Source organism: Chaetodon auriga, chromosome 22 (genome assembly GCF_051107435.1).
Source record: "Chaetodon auriga isolate fChaAug3 chromosome 22, fChaAug3.hap1, whole genome shotgun sequence".
Taxonomy (NCBI): domain Eukaryota; kingdom Metazoa; phylum Chordata; class Actinopteri; order Chaetodontiformes; family Chaetodontidae; genus Chaetodon; species Chaetodon auriga.
In genome coordinates, this window is record NC_135095.1 from 5,049,656 (window position 1) to 5,065,287 (window position 15,632).

General features: G+C 44.4%; 1 protein-coding gene across 15 annotated transcripts in view; it reads left to right on the top strand.

Moving 5' to 3' along the window:
* Positions 1 to 15,632, top strand: part of nav3 (neuron navigator 3) — a 387,811-nt gene that overhangs the window by 191,207 nt on the left and 180,972 nt on the right. For 13 of the 15 annotated variants that reach the window (XM_076721926.1, XM_076721927.1, XM_076721928.1 and 10 more), the window contains exon 1: positions 11,479 to 11,974. The exons of the other annotated variants lie outside the window; for them this stretch is intronic. In XM_076721926.1, coding sequence (XP_076578041.1) covers positions 11,717 to 11,974 — 258 coding nt within the window. In that variant the 5' untranslated portion in view covers positions 11,479 to 11,716. Of the gene's footprint in view, positions 1 to 11,478; positions 11,975 to 15,632 lie in introns of those variants that run through there. 15 annotated transcript variants of the gene reach the window in all.

The window sequence follows — 15,632 nt, forward strand, 5'->3', positions numbered from 1 at the left end:
ACCCTTTAAATGACATTGTTGTCCATTTCTAATCCAGTGTAAGTTGAGCAAGAATGCTCATTTCCAGCAATTCCTGTTTAACACTCAGTTACACACAGTCTCAAGGGAAAATGGTAAAGAACTAACATCTATTGTTCCTCTAACTGTGTTTAATAAGGGACGTTAAAATACTTCCTTCTTCATTTTCCCCCTCAGTCTTCCCTGCATTATCCAAACCTTCTGCTTCTGTAACCTTGAGACCTCTAACGCCTGTGATTACATGTGCGTGCATGTGCCTGGCTGTGTGATTTTGCTCCGAAAAAGAAACAAATTAATCTGTAGAGACTAGACTGACGATTGAAATTAGCATCTCCCGCCTGTTGCCTGGGCAACAGAAACCTGACAGCTGACATTAAGTCTTATAGCTTGTCAACAGCTTCCTGTTAACACCGCAACCAACACTCATAAAGAATTATGAGTATGCAGATGATGCCTGGAACCAGCTGATGTACAGTGCATTTATGGCTTCACTGCATCACATACAATGAAGTTAAAAAGCAGGATAAAACATTACATTACAACAATTTTGTATTGTTTTCCACAAATGACAAACTATTCTATACTATAACAGAAAGAATACACACAGAATGGCTTTTTTGTCATTGCACCAGACACTTTGAGTCCCTTGAACAGAGGATATAAAACAACTACTTTTGGTCAGTTACTCTCCCCATCCAATCAAAAACTTTCCCAAGTAGACCCCGTCTTCCAGTCAAACCCTCACCTCTTCCACCTTTTGTGGCCTTTCAGGTCAGCTCATTTGTGTCCAGTCCATACTTGTCTCAGATTGCTGCACACCGCCAAATATACCATCTTCAGAATGACTAATCTGAAGGTTTGGCTCACACTGCTTGCTGTAGGTCACGATTTCTGAACTCCTCAGACCGTATTCACGCCAATGGTCGACACACGTAGCCTTTATTTCAACTCTCCGTGCATTTGCAAAGACTTCCTCCTCCTTATATTCATAGTTCGACATTTTCTTTGCTCATTTTTAGACCACAGACTGAAAGATCATTAACCATAACCCTCTTCTGGACTGTTATATTTGACATGCGACTACCAATATTTAGGCAATTTGCTGCTGTACACAAAACTTGCAATATCATAAAACTCTAAATAACTGCATTTTAAAAAGTGGATTTATGTCACAGGCTGAATTTTTTAATCTGTCCCTGTGTATAATCATCAGTAACCTTCTTGACTTTGTTAATTATCATGTTGTTGCTACTTGCTTCTTCACTAGATCAATTTAACGAACTCTAGCTCCAGCAGGATTTCTAAACATATAATCCAGTCCAATGTAATCTCTACTTTGCATACTGGTCGCTCACACACTTTTTATCGGTTAACCTGGTCCAGAGGTGTGTGTGTGTGTGTGTGTGTGTGTGTGTGTGTGTGTGTGTGTGTGTGTGTGTGTCTGTTGCTGTTTAACTGTAAGAGAATCCTGTAATAACTAGGGTCCATGCAAGACAGAGCACCATTAAGCTTTCAGCCGCTGTCATCAGACACACTAAAAACACAGAGAGGAGCGTAAACACACACGCTGGACCACCCTTAGTCACACACACACACACACCCTCACACACATTCACAGGAGTAAACACTCTTTACAGACCACTATCTCTTTTTTTTTTACCCCTCATTTTCTGTTCACATTGAAGCTACTCACTTGTTCTGTCTGTGTCTGTCATTATCTCTGTGTGTGTCTCTCTCTCTCTCACACACACACACACACACACAAACACACGCATGCACATGTGCACACAGACACACACACTAACACACACACACTGAATAATGGATGCTGGCTTCTCTTTTACTACTACTTATACAAACACACACACAAATGCACAGACAAACAGCCTCTTGCTTTTTTCTGATCCTCATTCTTTCTCTCAGTTATTTGCTCTCAGAAGTGTGTGTGTGTGTGTGTGTGTGTGTGTGTGTGTGTGTGTGTGTGTGGGTGTGTGGGTGTGTGCGTGTGTGTCTCTCTCTGTGAGATGCACACACACACACAGACATTACACTGTATTGCCTCCAAGGCTTTGGTAGCATCTTACTGATTGATGGAGACAGCAGGGGAAGGAAGATCAGCAGCAAAGAGGAGCAGCAGAGATTTAGAGACTCGCTCGTTTGCATCAGCAACGCACTCATACATTTAACATGAACGGCTTTTTGTACACAAACACACTGCACACATTTGAACTATCGTGATCTTTGCGGATCTTTAGCTGGATTAAGCTAAGGAGGGAAGATGGGTGTGTTGTTGTATGTGAAATGTGAAAATGGCCAGTAGTTGTTTCATTTCATTCTTGTCAGTTGCTTGATCAAGTACTTTACTTCATGCATTCCATTATTAGACAAGAGGAGACAGAGGAAAGAGGCAGAGTAGAAGGACAGGAGAGCGATCAGGACAGGCAAGACTAACCAATGGACATAGGCTCTCTGGGATGGGCTTGAAGCGTTTTATTAAACTTAGCCTGACACCTACAGCTGTGTGCAAATATGTGTCTGAAGCCCTTCTCGTGTGAGCGGATTTGCTACACGTCTTCTGGTGGTACAAAACAAAACTCATTCATTTCAGCAGTTAGAACAAAATCCTAGAGGAAACACTGCATATAAACCCCAAAACGTCAAAACATCACCACTAAAATTCTCATATTATATAAATATTTGGTTTCCAGCAGAATTTGATTCTCCGAAACAGCATTTAGACCAAAAAACCCCAAATAAAACCCCATAGTTATCATATTAACTTTGCATATCCCGTGTTTGGGGAATGAAGAATCTTTTCACGAAATCATTATTTTGCAATTTAAGGAGCAGGGGGCCCCGTCTGCTTCAACATCGTCCCAGTCAACAGGATGTACAGCCGACACATCTGTGTCAGAGGAGAGGAACTCCCACTGTCTTGTCACGCACATATACACTCATAGGTAGACACACTTCCTGCTCATGCCGGCTCAGCTGTGGAGGTGGATCTGGATCTCTCAGAAAACCTGTGAATTGTTGCACAGTGGGTCAGAGTGTACCAATTAGACGACTGTCCTCGCTCTCCTCTCCCCCTCCTCATCGCATCATAAATCACAAGAGAGCAGAGGCGCCCACCAGCTGCTTTTTCCTATAACTTATGTAACGGCTGTGTGTAGTTTACAAGACAGTGAGCGTGTACAGTACAGTGCCGGAGGCTGTGTTTAAAGGCAGCTTTAACAAGCTAGTGCTGTTGAGTAGACATTAAACATAATGAGACGTTGTACAGTGAACACAGGCTGGTTCAGTCTGCTTGTTTGTTGTGCATGTGTGTGCGTTATCATGCAATGTCAGTGTGGTTGTCTTTTCATGTAAGCGGACACATTTCTGTATGTTCTGTATTACATGAGAACGCATAGATGCACGCTCACATCTGGACCTGTTGACAAGCTTCGAGAGGTACGGCTGAAGGCAGTCGGGCAGCTATTAACCCTCTTCTTTAATCAGACGGCGCTCTCAGACGGCGTTGAAGCGGACGTTATGCGAGCCTCACTGCTAATGAGGGAGAGTCAAAGCAACCCCAGGCCAGCCACAGATGACACCAGTATGTGTTTATCAGATGAGCAAACAACAAGCTTTCCCTATTTACAGCCCAGGGGATGGAGGTTAAAAGCTGTGTGTGTGTCTTAGCACACATTTGAAAGTAATGAGGCTTAATCAAGTTACTCAGGGGATAAAGAACACTTGTCTGTTGTTTGAATAGAGCTTATGAGGTTCAAACAGGCCCTCTTTGTCGATATTATGAAGGTGTTGAATGTAATAAGAATTCTTGAGAGTCATTTTCTCTCATCACGGGAGCAAAGTTCTGCATTGAACTGACTCGACTATTTGCATAGTTTTCATTGTTAGACCTTCACAATAAAACTTGCACTTGCAATAAAACATCACTCTATGAATACAGCATGATCAATGTGTCCCCGGTGGAGTCAAGATGGAGAGGTGGTGAGAGGACTGCTGAGATGAGCCTCCTGTCAGTTGATGCAGAGTTTCCTGCAGTCTGTCTCCTGGAGAGCTGAATGGCCATGACCCTTGAGCTGAGTTTGTCTTCATCTTGTCTCCATGCGATGGCTGATTCTCAAGTGGACTTGACTTTAAGGAAGCATTTCAGCATCAGCTTTCGATTGGTTCTTTGTTGGAGATTGCAGCATGTCACAATGCATGTGTGCAGAAACACTTGGGGGCAGGTTGAGCTCGATGCCCTGATGGGGAGCTTGTAGACTGAAAGTCTGGAATAATAACCAGGTGTTAGTCGTGTTTCCCACAGGATGAGTAGTTGTTTGTGGTGATTGATTCATGAGTCATGTTCTATTGGGAACCAACATTTTAGACAGAGCTGGTGTATATTGTCACAGATGAATGTGCTTTTCCAGCTGTCTGTACAATCAGTCCACATTTTCATCTGCATCTCCCTGCAGACTTCTGAAAACACGTTGAGATATACTGTAGATAATGATCACGAGCAGTGGATAATGTATTTTGGAATAAGCCACCTTAAAAAGAAAAACCACATATAGAAAACATTGAATGCAGCTTACGAAAGACCCCCGCTGTGATTATGGATGAAACAGTGAGTCAGTTGGTACAGAAATTGTAGTAGCTGAGATACTGCAGAGTCTTACAGACACCTGGATACTGTTAGAATCAAGTATCAACAGGCTTAATAATCAGGTTTCTCTATGTTCCATGTAAGTGTCACAACTGGACCAAAACCACTGTGAAACTGAAAATTTGGACTCTGGTTTGGTGTCAGTCTTGCAGTTCTTTTTGTTCACAAGGGGAGAACGATATCCAAAGATACGCCTCGTCATCATTACTCATCGTAAAAGACACTTGTGACTCACTTCACTGTTGTTGTTGGGATCTCTGCCTGTAGCCACGCTGGACATAAACATCCTCCTACAATTTCAACCCTTATGTGATAACTGCTGCGCTCGACCTGTCATGCAAAAATGTAATTCACTAACAATAGTAATAAGTGCTCGAACATTCCTGCGCATCAGTTCGGTGTTGTGTTTGGCTTGGGATGACACTGAAGGAGCGGAGGATGGTGCCACGCTGTCTCAGTCATTTGGCTGAATTTTCTCTTGCCATTCCTTTTCCATTCACACAAAATTGGATTGTATTTTAATTAGTTATTGGTGTTCATTTCTGACTGCCACTTCTTTAAGCTGTGCAGCAGTGTGGAGTTACACTTCCAGTCATTTGTTCCATTACGGCTGCTCTGATATAGCATGACAAGATGCAGTAACTGCAAAGTGAATATTAGGCAAAAATATGACTTAATTATTTCATCAAGTCGAGTTTTTATTGGAGAAGTTTGTTCTTTTCCAGAAGTCTGTGTTTGGTAGCACCCTCTATTGGACAGCAGCCTCTTCCTGCAGCACTTCAGCACAGCTTTGGGACAACTCTACATCCCCTCTCCTGCTTGTTGTTTTTCAGGGAAGAGTCCCATTCAGCACTTCAGGACTTTATCAACTCCAGCTGTGAAATCCAAGATTCGCCTTGGACACAAGTCTTTCACAAGAAGGGAAACATGGAGATGCGGGGTGGATGTGGGGAAGACCGTAGCCAATCGCAAGGGAAAGGAATGTGATGGTCATAAATGGGATTGATTTACGCCGACTCGGCCGCGAGGACTGGAAGTCATTGGCCTTTCAATTTGCCAAGCGTAAAAGTGCACTGTTTTTTACTGAGGGGAAGTGAGGAAACTTTTGACAGTGGAGACTCTAAAGCGATGGTTTTGTGATGGAAGGGTGAGCTGCATGGTCGTGTTTAACAGGACGCATAGCAGTTGTCATAATGTGTAAGAGCTAACTTTGAGTGGTACTTTCCTGCCTAAAGTGTCATCCAAAATTGCTTTCTTAGAATTTCTCACCATAATAGAACCCTGTCGTTGAAAAAGTGGAGAGCACTTAAGAGTAGTTGTAAGCATGTAGGAGAGGCTGCATTAAAATGATGTATTGTCATCACCATCTCCTCTGTTATCCCCCTTTGTACCATCCTTTCATCCTTGTGTCAGAGTGCAGAAACGATGTGTTTTCGTTTCACTCCTCCAACACGATGCGATGGATATTAAAAGCCGTGTCAACAGCTCTCTTGACATCCCTGAATGTTCTTGCTATAATTCTGGATCCAGGCTCTGACCCCAGAGGTGGTGGATCACTTGACTTGCAACATGAGCTATGGGACTTTAATATCATTGCTTAAGAGGTGGAGCAGCAGAGAGAGAAAATATCTCTGTGAAAGGGTGAGAGAATTAAGTTAGGACGGGAACGCAAGAGGAAGCGTGCAGGTTGTTGACTGAGTGATTGAGGAAGTGCATAAGTGAGTGAGTGATGTGATGATAGAGTTGGCAAATATGACATGTACATTTTACAACTGATGCTGTACTTTTAAGTGAATTTTCTGAATGCTGGACTTGTAATGCAAAACCAAGGTACATTTTTGTTTTGCATGGGTCATTGACGACGGAGAAAGGCTGACTGAGGAGCAGGAATCTATCTGTGATTCCTGAAGCAGAGGATGAAAGCGAGTGTGTGTTTACGTCCTCCCTGGTCACGCTTGATGTGTGTTAATGGCACATGCCTGTGTTCACTGATCCGCTGTACATGCCTCCGTACGCTCAGCCATCTCTTTGTTGTGCATGTGCCAGCGTAAGCATGTGTTTGTTTTGTTTTCCATGTAGTCTGACATGCGGTTGACTGATAGCATTCACAGTGCTGACAGGGCCAGGTGCGTGACTATCTAGCCAGCCTCCCTGGGGGATGTGTTTAGACTCCGCGTGTGATCGTGTGTGTGTGTGTGTGTGTGTGTGTGTGTGTGTACATGCTGGGAGGGTGGAAGGCGTTTGACCCCTCTTATCTCTAATACCCCGGCGTGTTTGTTTTCACAGCCACAGCACAACCTCAGCGCTGACGTCATGTGACCCAGGGCGCTATCTTCCATATAAACCACACACATCAACCAGTACAGGTTACCATCCACCCACTGCATGGAATAGATAATAAACACATGACATTATTGATTCCATGACCCAGAAATGTCTGTTATTCTATGAGACTGAACTGCTATTAGATTCGTTTTGTTTTTCAACAGCAACCAAACCACAGAACATTGACACGAACATCACTGAATTGGCCTGAAACTCAATGAGGAGGAATACATTTCGCGAGACACATATTTTAGCCTGCAGTCAGACAACTGAAGCTGTAGGTTAAAGCACAGATAAGAGTATTATTTTTGAAGGAGGACCCAATTCCACACTGTGCTGAATTATTGTGTCAGAAGCTGCCTGTGGGGAGCAGCACTTAGCAAGTTTGGGTGAAGAACACGACGCTGCTTTCAGCTGCAGCTCGCGGTGTGTGCAGACGGTCGGGACAGTCATCCTCCTGACTTTGATCGCTGCCTCCTTGACCGCCACCTCCACCTTCCGCCTCCCCTGACTGGAATGTGTTCCCTCTCCACCAGATATTTAGTGGTGGTTTTGTCGGAAACCTAGAATAGGGACGCTTTGTAGAGCAGCCTCTGCAGGAATAGTCACAGGAGCTTAAATTGAAGTGCAGTGAAGCCTTTTTTCATGTCTGTGCCAAAATAAGGCTTTTTAACAACAGGTTGTCTGCAGTTCTTGTGAAAAAGATGAATATGGCTGTATGGCTGCTGCAGTTTGGTCTCAGGCTCTGCTTTACATCATCAGCTTGTGCCAGGCAGCGGGAAAGTAAAAACATTTGAAAGATAAAGCAGCAAACTTAGCAAAGACCATGTGTGAATAATGTCATTCAACACACAGAAGGCACAGGCAATTATTTTCCTATACAGAGAAGAAGAGTAAGAATGTTCAAGAAGCATTTAGGTTTATGAAGCTGCTTCTGCTTTTTATCACTTTCGGGCCTCATTGCTCGTACAGATTCATGAGTCCAGTTGTGAAGTTGAAGGGATTGGTTGTATTATCTTTGCTCACAGTAATTCATTTTACTTTTTAACAGACGTATATTTTCTTTTTCCTGTTTCAGTCTTGTTCCACTTGCTGTAGGGATTACTGAATGATTTGATCTTTTCCTTGTCTTAGCTGTGACTAATTATTCAGACTCTGTTTTGAAATTCGATTGGACTCGGTCTTGAAATGGACCTGGACTTAACCGAGGTGGTCTCAACTACAGCCCTCCTGATTGCTTTTCTGTCTGACGCCTACAGATTTTGAAATATTACCCAATATTACTCTGAATTCAGCATACGCTCTGACCACTTAATCTCCCTTTGTCAATATCTTCCACCCATTGATATTCATTCCATTCCGCACTTCACCCTGTCCTATACACATTTCAACCATGACACAGTTGGCCGTTAGACTATTTTTAGAGAGGTGGTCAGCCATGGTGGCCAAACACGAGGGTGCTGACCTGCCCAAATTGATTTGTGTGGACGGAAGTGAACCTGAAATCCGCTTAGCCGATGTTGACTTTGGAGGGTTTCACTGTTGTTGCTCGAGGAACTTTCAGCGCTGTATTACAGCGTTGGGCTTTTTACCTTCACATAGCACAGACACGCTCATTCCCACTGGGCAATTATTTTGCAGAGTAAGGTGATTATCTCTCGAAACCAACCAAAAATGGGGGAGAGTGAGAGGTTTTCTTAAGATCTCTCTGAGGTTTGGTGTAAGCTTGTTTCAACTCAGCACCTCCAGGATGGGACCTCGTCAGAGACGGGTTTCCGGACAGTTCCAGACGGTCCTCGGAAGTTGGATGCCCGCCAAGTGTGCTCCAATTCGTGCAGCTCAGCAGGCAGCAGAAGTCGACGTTGGACTTGCTCCATTCATTCACGTGGTATCCTGTTGTTTTAGGCTTGTCATGATAGCCCCTGGTGCCTGATTGAAAACATGTTGGAGAAGCCGGTGCTATTCTGGGCTGGGGGAAGCAGGGTCCATATTAAGGCAACTGACTGTCCAAGGCATTGAGGCAGTATGAAAGTGAGTAGAAGAGGAAGCAGCGGTGTGTAAAATAATCATGTCATACTTAACTGATTTCTTCAAGGATTTTGACATCTCACCTTAGAAGTCGGAGTTCAGCCTCAGCTCCAAAGCATCAAGGGGGTACTAGGAGACTGTAGGCCTGAAGGAGGAGAGGCGTTTTAAGGAGCCCTGTGTTTGGTCTTCCTCCTTCCCCTGCACTTTTTACTGGACACTGCCGCGTTAAAAAGTTTCAGTTTGGCGGCCGTGACACTGCTCCTCTGATTCTAGCACATCTCCTCGCCGCTCTAAACTGAACCAGATGGAGCCTTTCCATATAAAACTTTCACTCCCTTTTATGTCTCACATAGACAAGTTAGACAAGGAAGAAAAGTAGCCACATGTCATATTGTGTCTGCTTAATGCAGTCCAAATACAGTACGGCTCATCTGTCTCACCAAGCAACCAAACATCGAATAGAAGACATTATCCATAGCAGCAGTACTCCTGGAGTTGTGTACAACCATATTTAACATGTTCTGTCCTATTTGTAATCCATGAAGAAAGCTTAGTACTAGTCGGCATCTCCCATCTTTCAACAACATGTAGAGATATAAGAAGTTACATAAGGGATAATATACACCAATCATGGCTTTCTAAATGCTCAAACAATGGATTAAATCCTGTACAAAGAAATCTACTAAGCCAAGAAGTCAGTAAGGTAGGTCACTGACTCTGTCTTAAAAGCTGTTATACCTATTCCAAACAGCCATACACAAACACACACAGATGGCAGAATCATAGGGAGGGGCAACATGGAATGAATGTTTGGGGCATAACAGGACACACTGTTAAACAGCCTCTGCTTAAAGGCATTCACGGTGCTATAGTCAGCTGTACACATGAAAAGTGACACAAATAACTGTGGTAAGAATGAAAAGCAGATCTGAAGGGAGAAAGTTGTTTGAAACGCTCGCAGACGATCCAACCAGCACTTTGCTTGAAGCATATTGAGGCTTGTCCATTTCCAAAGGTTCCAGGATTCATTAGTGTGTATTGGATGGAGCCACCGCTGCCATATTCCTGTTAAATAACCTGCTGAAGTGGGAGAGATTCATACTTTGAAATACTGAAGAATGGGTGCATGCATATCATAATTAGTCATTACGTAGACATTTTGACTGTGTTTTTCTATATATTTACAGTCAATGAGGCTGTTTTTAAAATGTTTTGTTTCCATTCAAGAAGAGTAAAGAGAAAAGAAACGAGTGAGTGTGGCCAAGAATGAGTTGCTGTGAGACACTCCAATCCAAGGCCAAGAGCAACTGCAACACTAAGATCTGCAGTAGAAACCAGTTGAGCAACAGCAAAACTTGCTTTCTGGCACCTGATTGAAAGTACGTTACAAAAAAAAAAAAAAAAAAAAAAAAAAAAGGGTGTTTTTCTCACAAAGACAGCTCCAAGAGCTGTTCATGCTGAAATTCTGTTTTTATTATGACCCCAATTCCAAAAAAAAAGTTGGGACACTGTGAGCAGCGTGTGATCATTTGCTAATCCTTTTTGACATTATACTTAATAAAAAACAGTGCAAAGACATTATATTCAATGTTTGACCTCATCAACTTGATTGATATCTATAAATATCTGCTTATTCTGAATTTAATGCAGCCCAGCGTTTCAACCAAGTTGGGACAGGAGCAACTAAAGACTGGGAAAGTTGTGGAATGCTCCAAAAACACCTGTTTGGAACATTCCACAGTTAAACGGGTTGATTGGTAACAGGTGATAGTGTCATGATTGGGTATGAAAGGGGCATCCTGGAAAGGCGAGGACGGGGCGAGGTTCACCACTTTGTGAACACATGAGGAACACTGTTGTCAGTAAACACAGTCTGTTTGCAAATGACTGAATTCTGCTTTTATTTATGTCTTTAACAGTGTTCCAACTTTCTTGGAATAAGGGTTGTGTTTCAATGCTCAAATAGTCTTTTTTAGATTTCCTTATTATGTGGAACTCTTCAGGCTTTTTTCCCCTCTCACGTTTTTACTATTTCTCTCATCAAAGGGAGGGGCAGCTCCAGATGTAGACGGAGAGAGAGCGTCTATTTCTAGTCTTCAGTCTTAGCGTGAGGAGAGAGGGAGAGAGAAAGAGAGCTGTTTTGACAGTTGTGTTGGAGAGCGCTGAACACACACACACACACACACACACACACACACACAGAGGCACGTACACACTCAGCCAGGTCTCGGTAATCACGGTTTTGCAGAGTGCTGGTTATACCTTCCAGAGGAGTTCACCCCCCCTTGAACTGTTCAGGCTGACTTTGTGGTACACTTCTGAGGGAGAGGGAGAGGGAGAGAGAGAGAGAGAGGGAGAGAGGGAGCGGGAGGGAGGAGTGTTGCTTGTGGGAGGAGAAGGAGGAGGGAGTGAAAGGGAGGAAGGAGAAGCTCTCTCAGTTTCTGTGAGTCCTGCTTGCTGTAGGCTACAGAATGAGGGCAGTTGCTTTCCTCTCAGTCTGAGAGGCAACTGCTGTTTTTTTCTTTTTCTTTTCTTTTTTTTTGTTTTGTTTTGTTTTGTTTTTCCCTTCCTTTCCTGTGCCAGACATCACTAGGAGTCACTGCAGATTTCTTTCCCTTTCCTCACGGTACTTTTTGGACCTCCTCTCACACTCCTGTGTTATTATTTTTGTGCTTGGGAAGTACCATGCCGGTGGTTGGCGTAGCCTCCAAGCTCAGGCAACCCTCCGCGGTGGGCAACAAGCCAGTGCATACTGCTCTCCCCATCCCCAGTGCAGTCAGAGCGGCCACCTCGCAGGGCTACATGGCCCGGCAGCAGGAGCTCAGGGCAGGTGAGGGCGCCCCGGGGCTCTCGTGCCAGCTATCAATCAAGTCTGAGTACCAGCAGGAGAGGACGCCTGAAGGGAAGTCCAGAGCTGAGACAGAGGAGAGCAAGATCTGCAAGGTTAGTGGAGATGGACAGACTCTTGCTGTGTATCTGTTTAGTGGATCTGTATACAGAGCAGGCAGTGACACTCCACAGGTGTCAGGCATGAGACAGCCAACAGTGTCAGCCTTGTCAGGCTCCCTCTCTCTCTCTCTCTCTCTCTCTCTCTCTCTCTGTCTGCCATGCTCGCTTTCCCCGTCGTGGTGTTAGCAGGTGTCTGTCTGAAACAGACTTTGAGCACACGGTGATGAGTCATGCGTGCTACGGGGGGATGACGTCGCTGTGTTTTTTATCATCAACTAAGAGGGGAACTAGATGAGTAATGTATCACTGTCAGTGTATTACCTCATCCAACTGCCCGCTCGGTTTGTGCATAATTTACTAATCACTGTGTGTGTGTGCGTGTGCGTGTGTGTGTTAGTGGCCAGACGGGAGAGTTTAGGGGTTCGTGTGTTTTGAAGTATTTAGTCTAGACTATTAGGACCTTTACCTGGGAAGTGAACCAGGTCTGCTCTTCTATGGGAAGGAAAGCTAATACATGGGTAATGAGTGCTACCGGAGAAGCCCCAAAGGTTAAGTGAACATGAATAGACTCTTTTCCCCTGGTTGTCTCCCCATTCTGTCTCCCATGCAGGGTAATATTTCAGATAGATTACCGGCGTGCCCCCTCATTCCCAGAGCATATTCCTAATACCCCCAAGAGCATCAAAATGTTGCGGATGCTTTAATAGACGAGCATTAAGTGGTTCACCATACCAAACTCAGGCTGTGCCAAGTCCTTTCCTTTTTGCAGAGACGTTTGGCTCACTTTCTCAGGCTGCAACAGAGAAGGCGGGGTTGCTCCGTCCTGAGGAGGAAGGAGGTTTTCAAAACTCCCCGCCAAATAGTTTCAGCAGCGCCTCAGCCCATCCCACATCCAGAACTGTCAGACTGAGCAAACTGAAACTTTCCTGTTTGGCTGGTTGATTTCTCCACCTCCCCTCTGCCCCACGCTGCCTCTTTCTGCCGTTACAGGACTTCCCAACAGAGACACAAAAAAATGAAAAGACTCCCTGACCCCGATTCTTTTTCTGGCTCTCAGACTTTTGATACTGAACAAAGCTGCCGGTTTTTCCTCGTGACCTGGAGGAAACGTGGGCAGGAAACATCAAAGTGCGGGTCAGCGCTCCCCTGTTTCTAAATCCTCCCAGCGTGTCCGTGGCTGATTCCAAATCGCCTGCAGGGTGACTACGAGGGTGGGTGTGTGTGTGAGTGTGGGGGTTGGACATCATTAACCTGCTGCTTAACTGACAACTTCAGCTTGACTTTCAGCTTGTTAACACAACTGGGTTCCTCTTAGAGTTTTTTTTTTTTTTAGCAGAGTTTGAGGAAGACGAAGCTGAAGGCTGATCTGACTTGTGTCAGCATCCATCTCACATCATATTCTGAAACTGAAACCCTTCATGCAGGCTTCCCACACCTACCTCCTCAACTTTTGTGACTTCATTTGCTATCATCTCCAAGCTCTTGCTGCAAGTGTGCTATAGCTCTGACACTTATCTGACTCTTTAATTTCTTATTGTTGGTGGTTTGCAAGATTTGAGCCTTGTTCTGCTGCTCCTATGGATGGAGCACCCCCCCTAAATTGCGTGGAAAAATGTACAACCAGTGCTTCATTACTTTAGTCACTGTCCTTGGGAAGCTTGTAGGCAGGCAGAACTCTCCTGCCTGCCCCAGCCTGTCGGTGTGGGTGAGGAATTGGAGGTATGGAGGGGGTAATTAGTCTGTCTAATTGTGTTGTGTAGTCCCTTAAGAGCTTTACTCTCGAGGCTTTCAGAGGAAAAAAGGGAGAGAAGGTGGAATAAACGCTGTCATTACTCCTTCACATTAACCAACACTCCTTGTTTGGTTTCGAGTCCTATTATCAAGCGGGATCAAGTGAAGGATTGTGTGCACATGTGCAGTGCATGACCGTGACTGCATGCTTGTTAGCGCACATGCAATCCCCCCCCTATGTACATTAGTGCCAGCATGTACGGACTTGTTTGCCTGAGGTTAAACATATCCTAACCTGGGTGATGTTTGCTGAAGTTAAAACAATTGTTGTTGTTTTTTTAATTTTCAGATTTCAGTTAGTTGGCAGTGATGGAAAATCACACCTCTTTGATCAATAAGGAAGTTAATCAAAGGAGTTTTTGACCCATGACCTATTTATAATGAAGCTTGTGTTATTTTCTTTTGCCAGTCGTGCTGAACATGAAGTCAGCATAACAGTGAATTAAGACTGAAACTCCTTGAGCAGGCAGAAATGCAAGAATCAGCATCACTGTACCCCGATAATATTCCAGTACATGCAGAATGATCGTGACACAAGTACAAGAAAAATAAACAAAAGGGTTAAGAACTAGCGGAGAGAAAGAAGGGATTTGTTCTTTCTTTGGTAAGGTGTTTGCAGAAGACAGCAGGCCCGACGAGGAAGTCCAAGCGAACGTTAAGCTCCGCTGAAACAAATTCGATCTGCAGTTCAGCCTGACACTGCGAGCCCTCCGCTGTGTTTGGGTGGAGAGGTTTCACATTTAACAGATGTAACCATGCCTCACTGAATGCTGCACAAAGCGATGCAGGGTTCCACCGGGCTGTCTCGTGGTGTGTGAGGGGCACAATTAAGATGCCCAGACAAGGTTAATTTCGGGCATCGTTCAGAATTGCTTACTGCTAATTGCAGCTGCATTAATACTGTCTGTATGTATTGTGTGACAGATAATCCCTCGTGGATCCGCAGTGCTGCACAATAGACTGCGCCTAGTATTATACAAGTGTCCACAAGTTGTGTCTGCATTTTTCCTCTCCGTGCACAGGTGTTTGTTACCTTACATGTTTGTAGCTGCTTCGTGTTTGCACTGATCATGAAGCACAGCTGTTGGAGTTTTGGACATTGTGACGGTGACGTTGCAACCAAAAATGAAGCATCACCATTGGCACACTGCCTCGACTTTTGCCTTTGCTTAAATTGACTAGTTAAACTTTAATCTAACCGTTACCCTGAGGGATTTAGCTACTTGCATATGCTCTAAGTGACAACATGTCTTGAATTATTGCAGTCTTTGTGTGTTTTTACCATAAGATCTGGTAATGTGAAATCAACACCCTGTGAATTCTAATACTTCCCTAAAACTCCTCCTGATGGCGTCACAATCACATCATTCTGAGTGTGGTTCAGCTAATCACTTGGCTTTGTTTAAGTTGTGCCTGTGTGCTTGCTGCCTGTGTGTCCCCGGCTAACTAACACGACTGATGTTCATGTTACACAGCTCTCACAAACATAAGCAGGTGGCCAGCGTCTTCGGTTGCGTTGTGCAACACCTGCACTCTTCCGAGGGTTCCCGTCTGAGCATTTCCCCTCCGCGATAGAAATGAGAACAAGGCGAGACTTTCGCTCTTCCTGTTGTACTCTCCGCTGACAGTTCACATCAGTCACTGCCTCGGGCACTGCGGGATGACGAGCTGGAATGAACCGCTTATCTGAGTCGACTGGGCTTTAATGAAGTGTCAGCGCCACCATGGCTGATAGGGAATTATCTTGCGCATCAGGAGTTTTGTCAGCTGTCCAAATCACACAGCGCAGGAACTTGTTCAGCGGCTAATTTGAAGTTTGCGTCACACCTTTTTATTCAATCTACAGTATGGAAGAAAAACA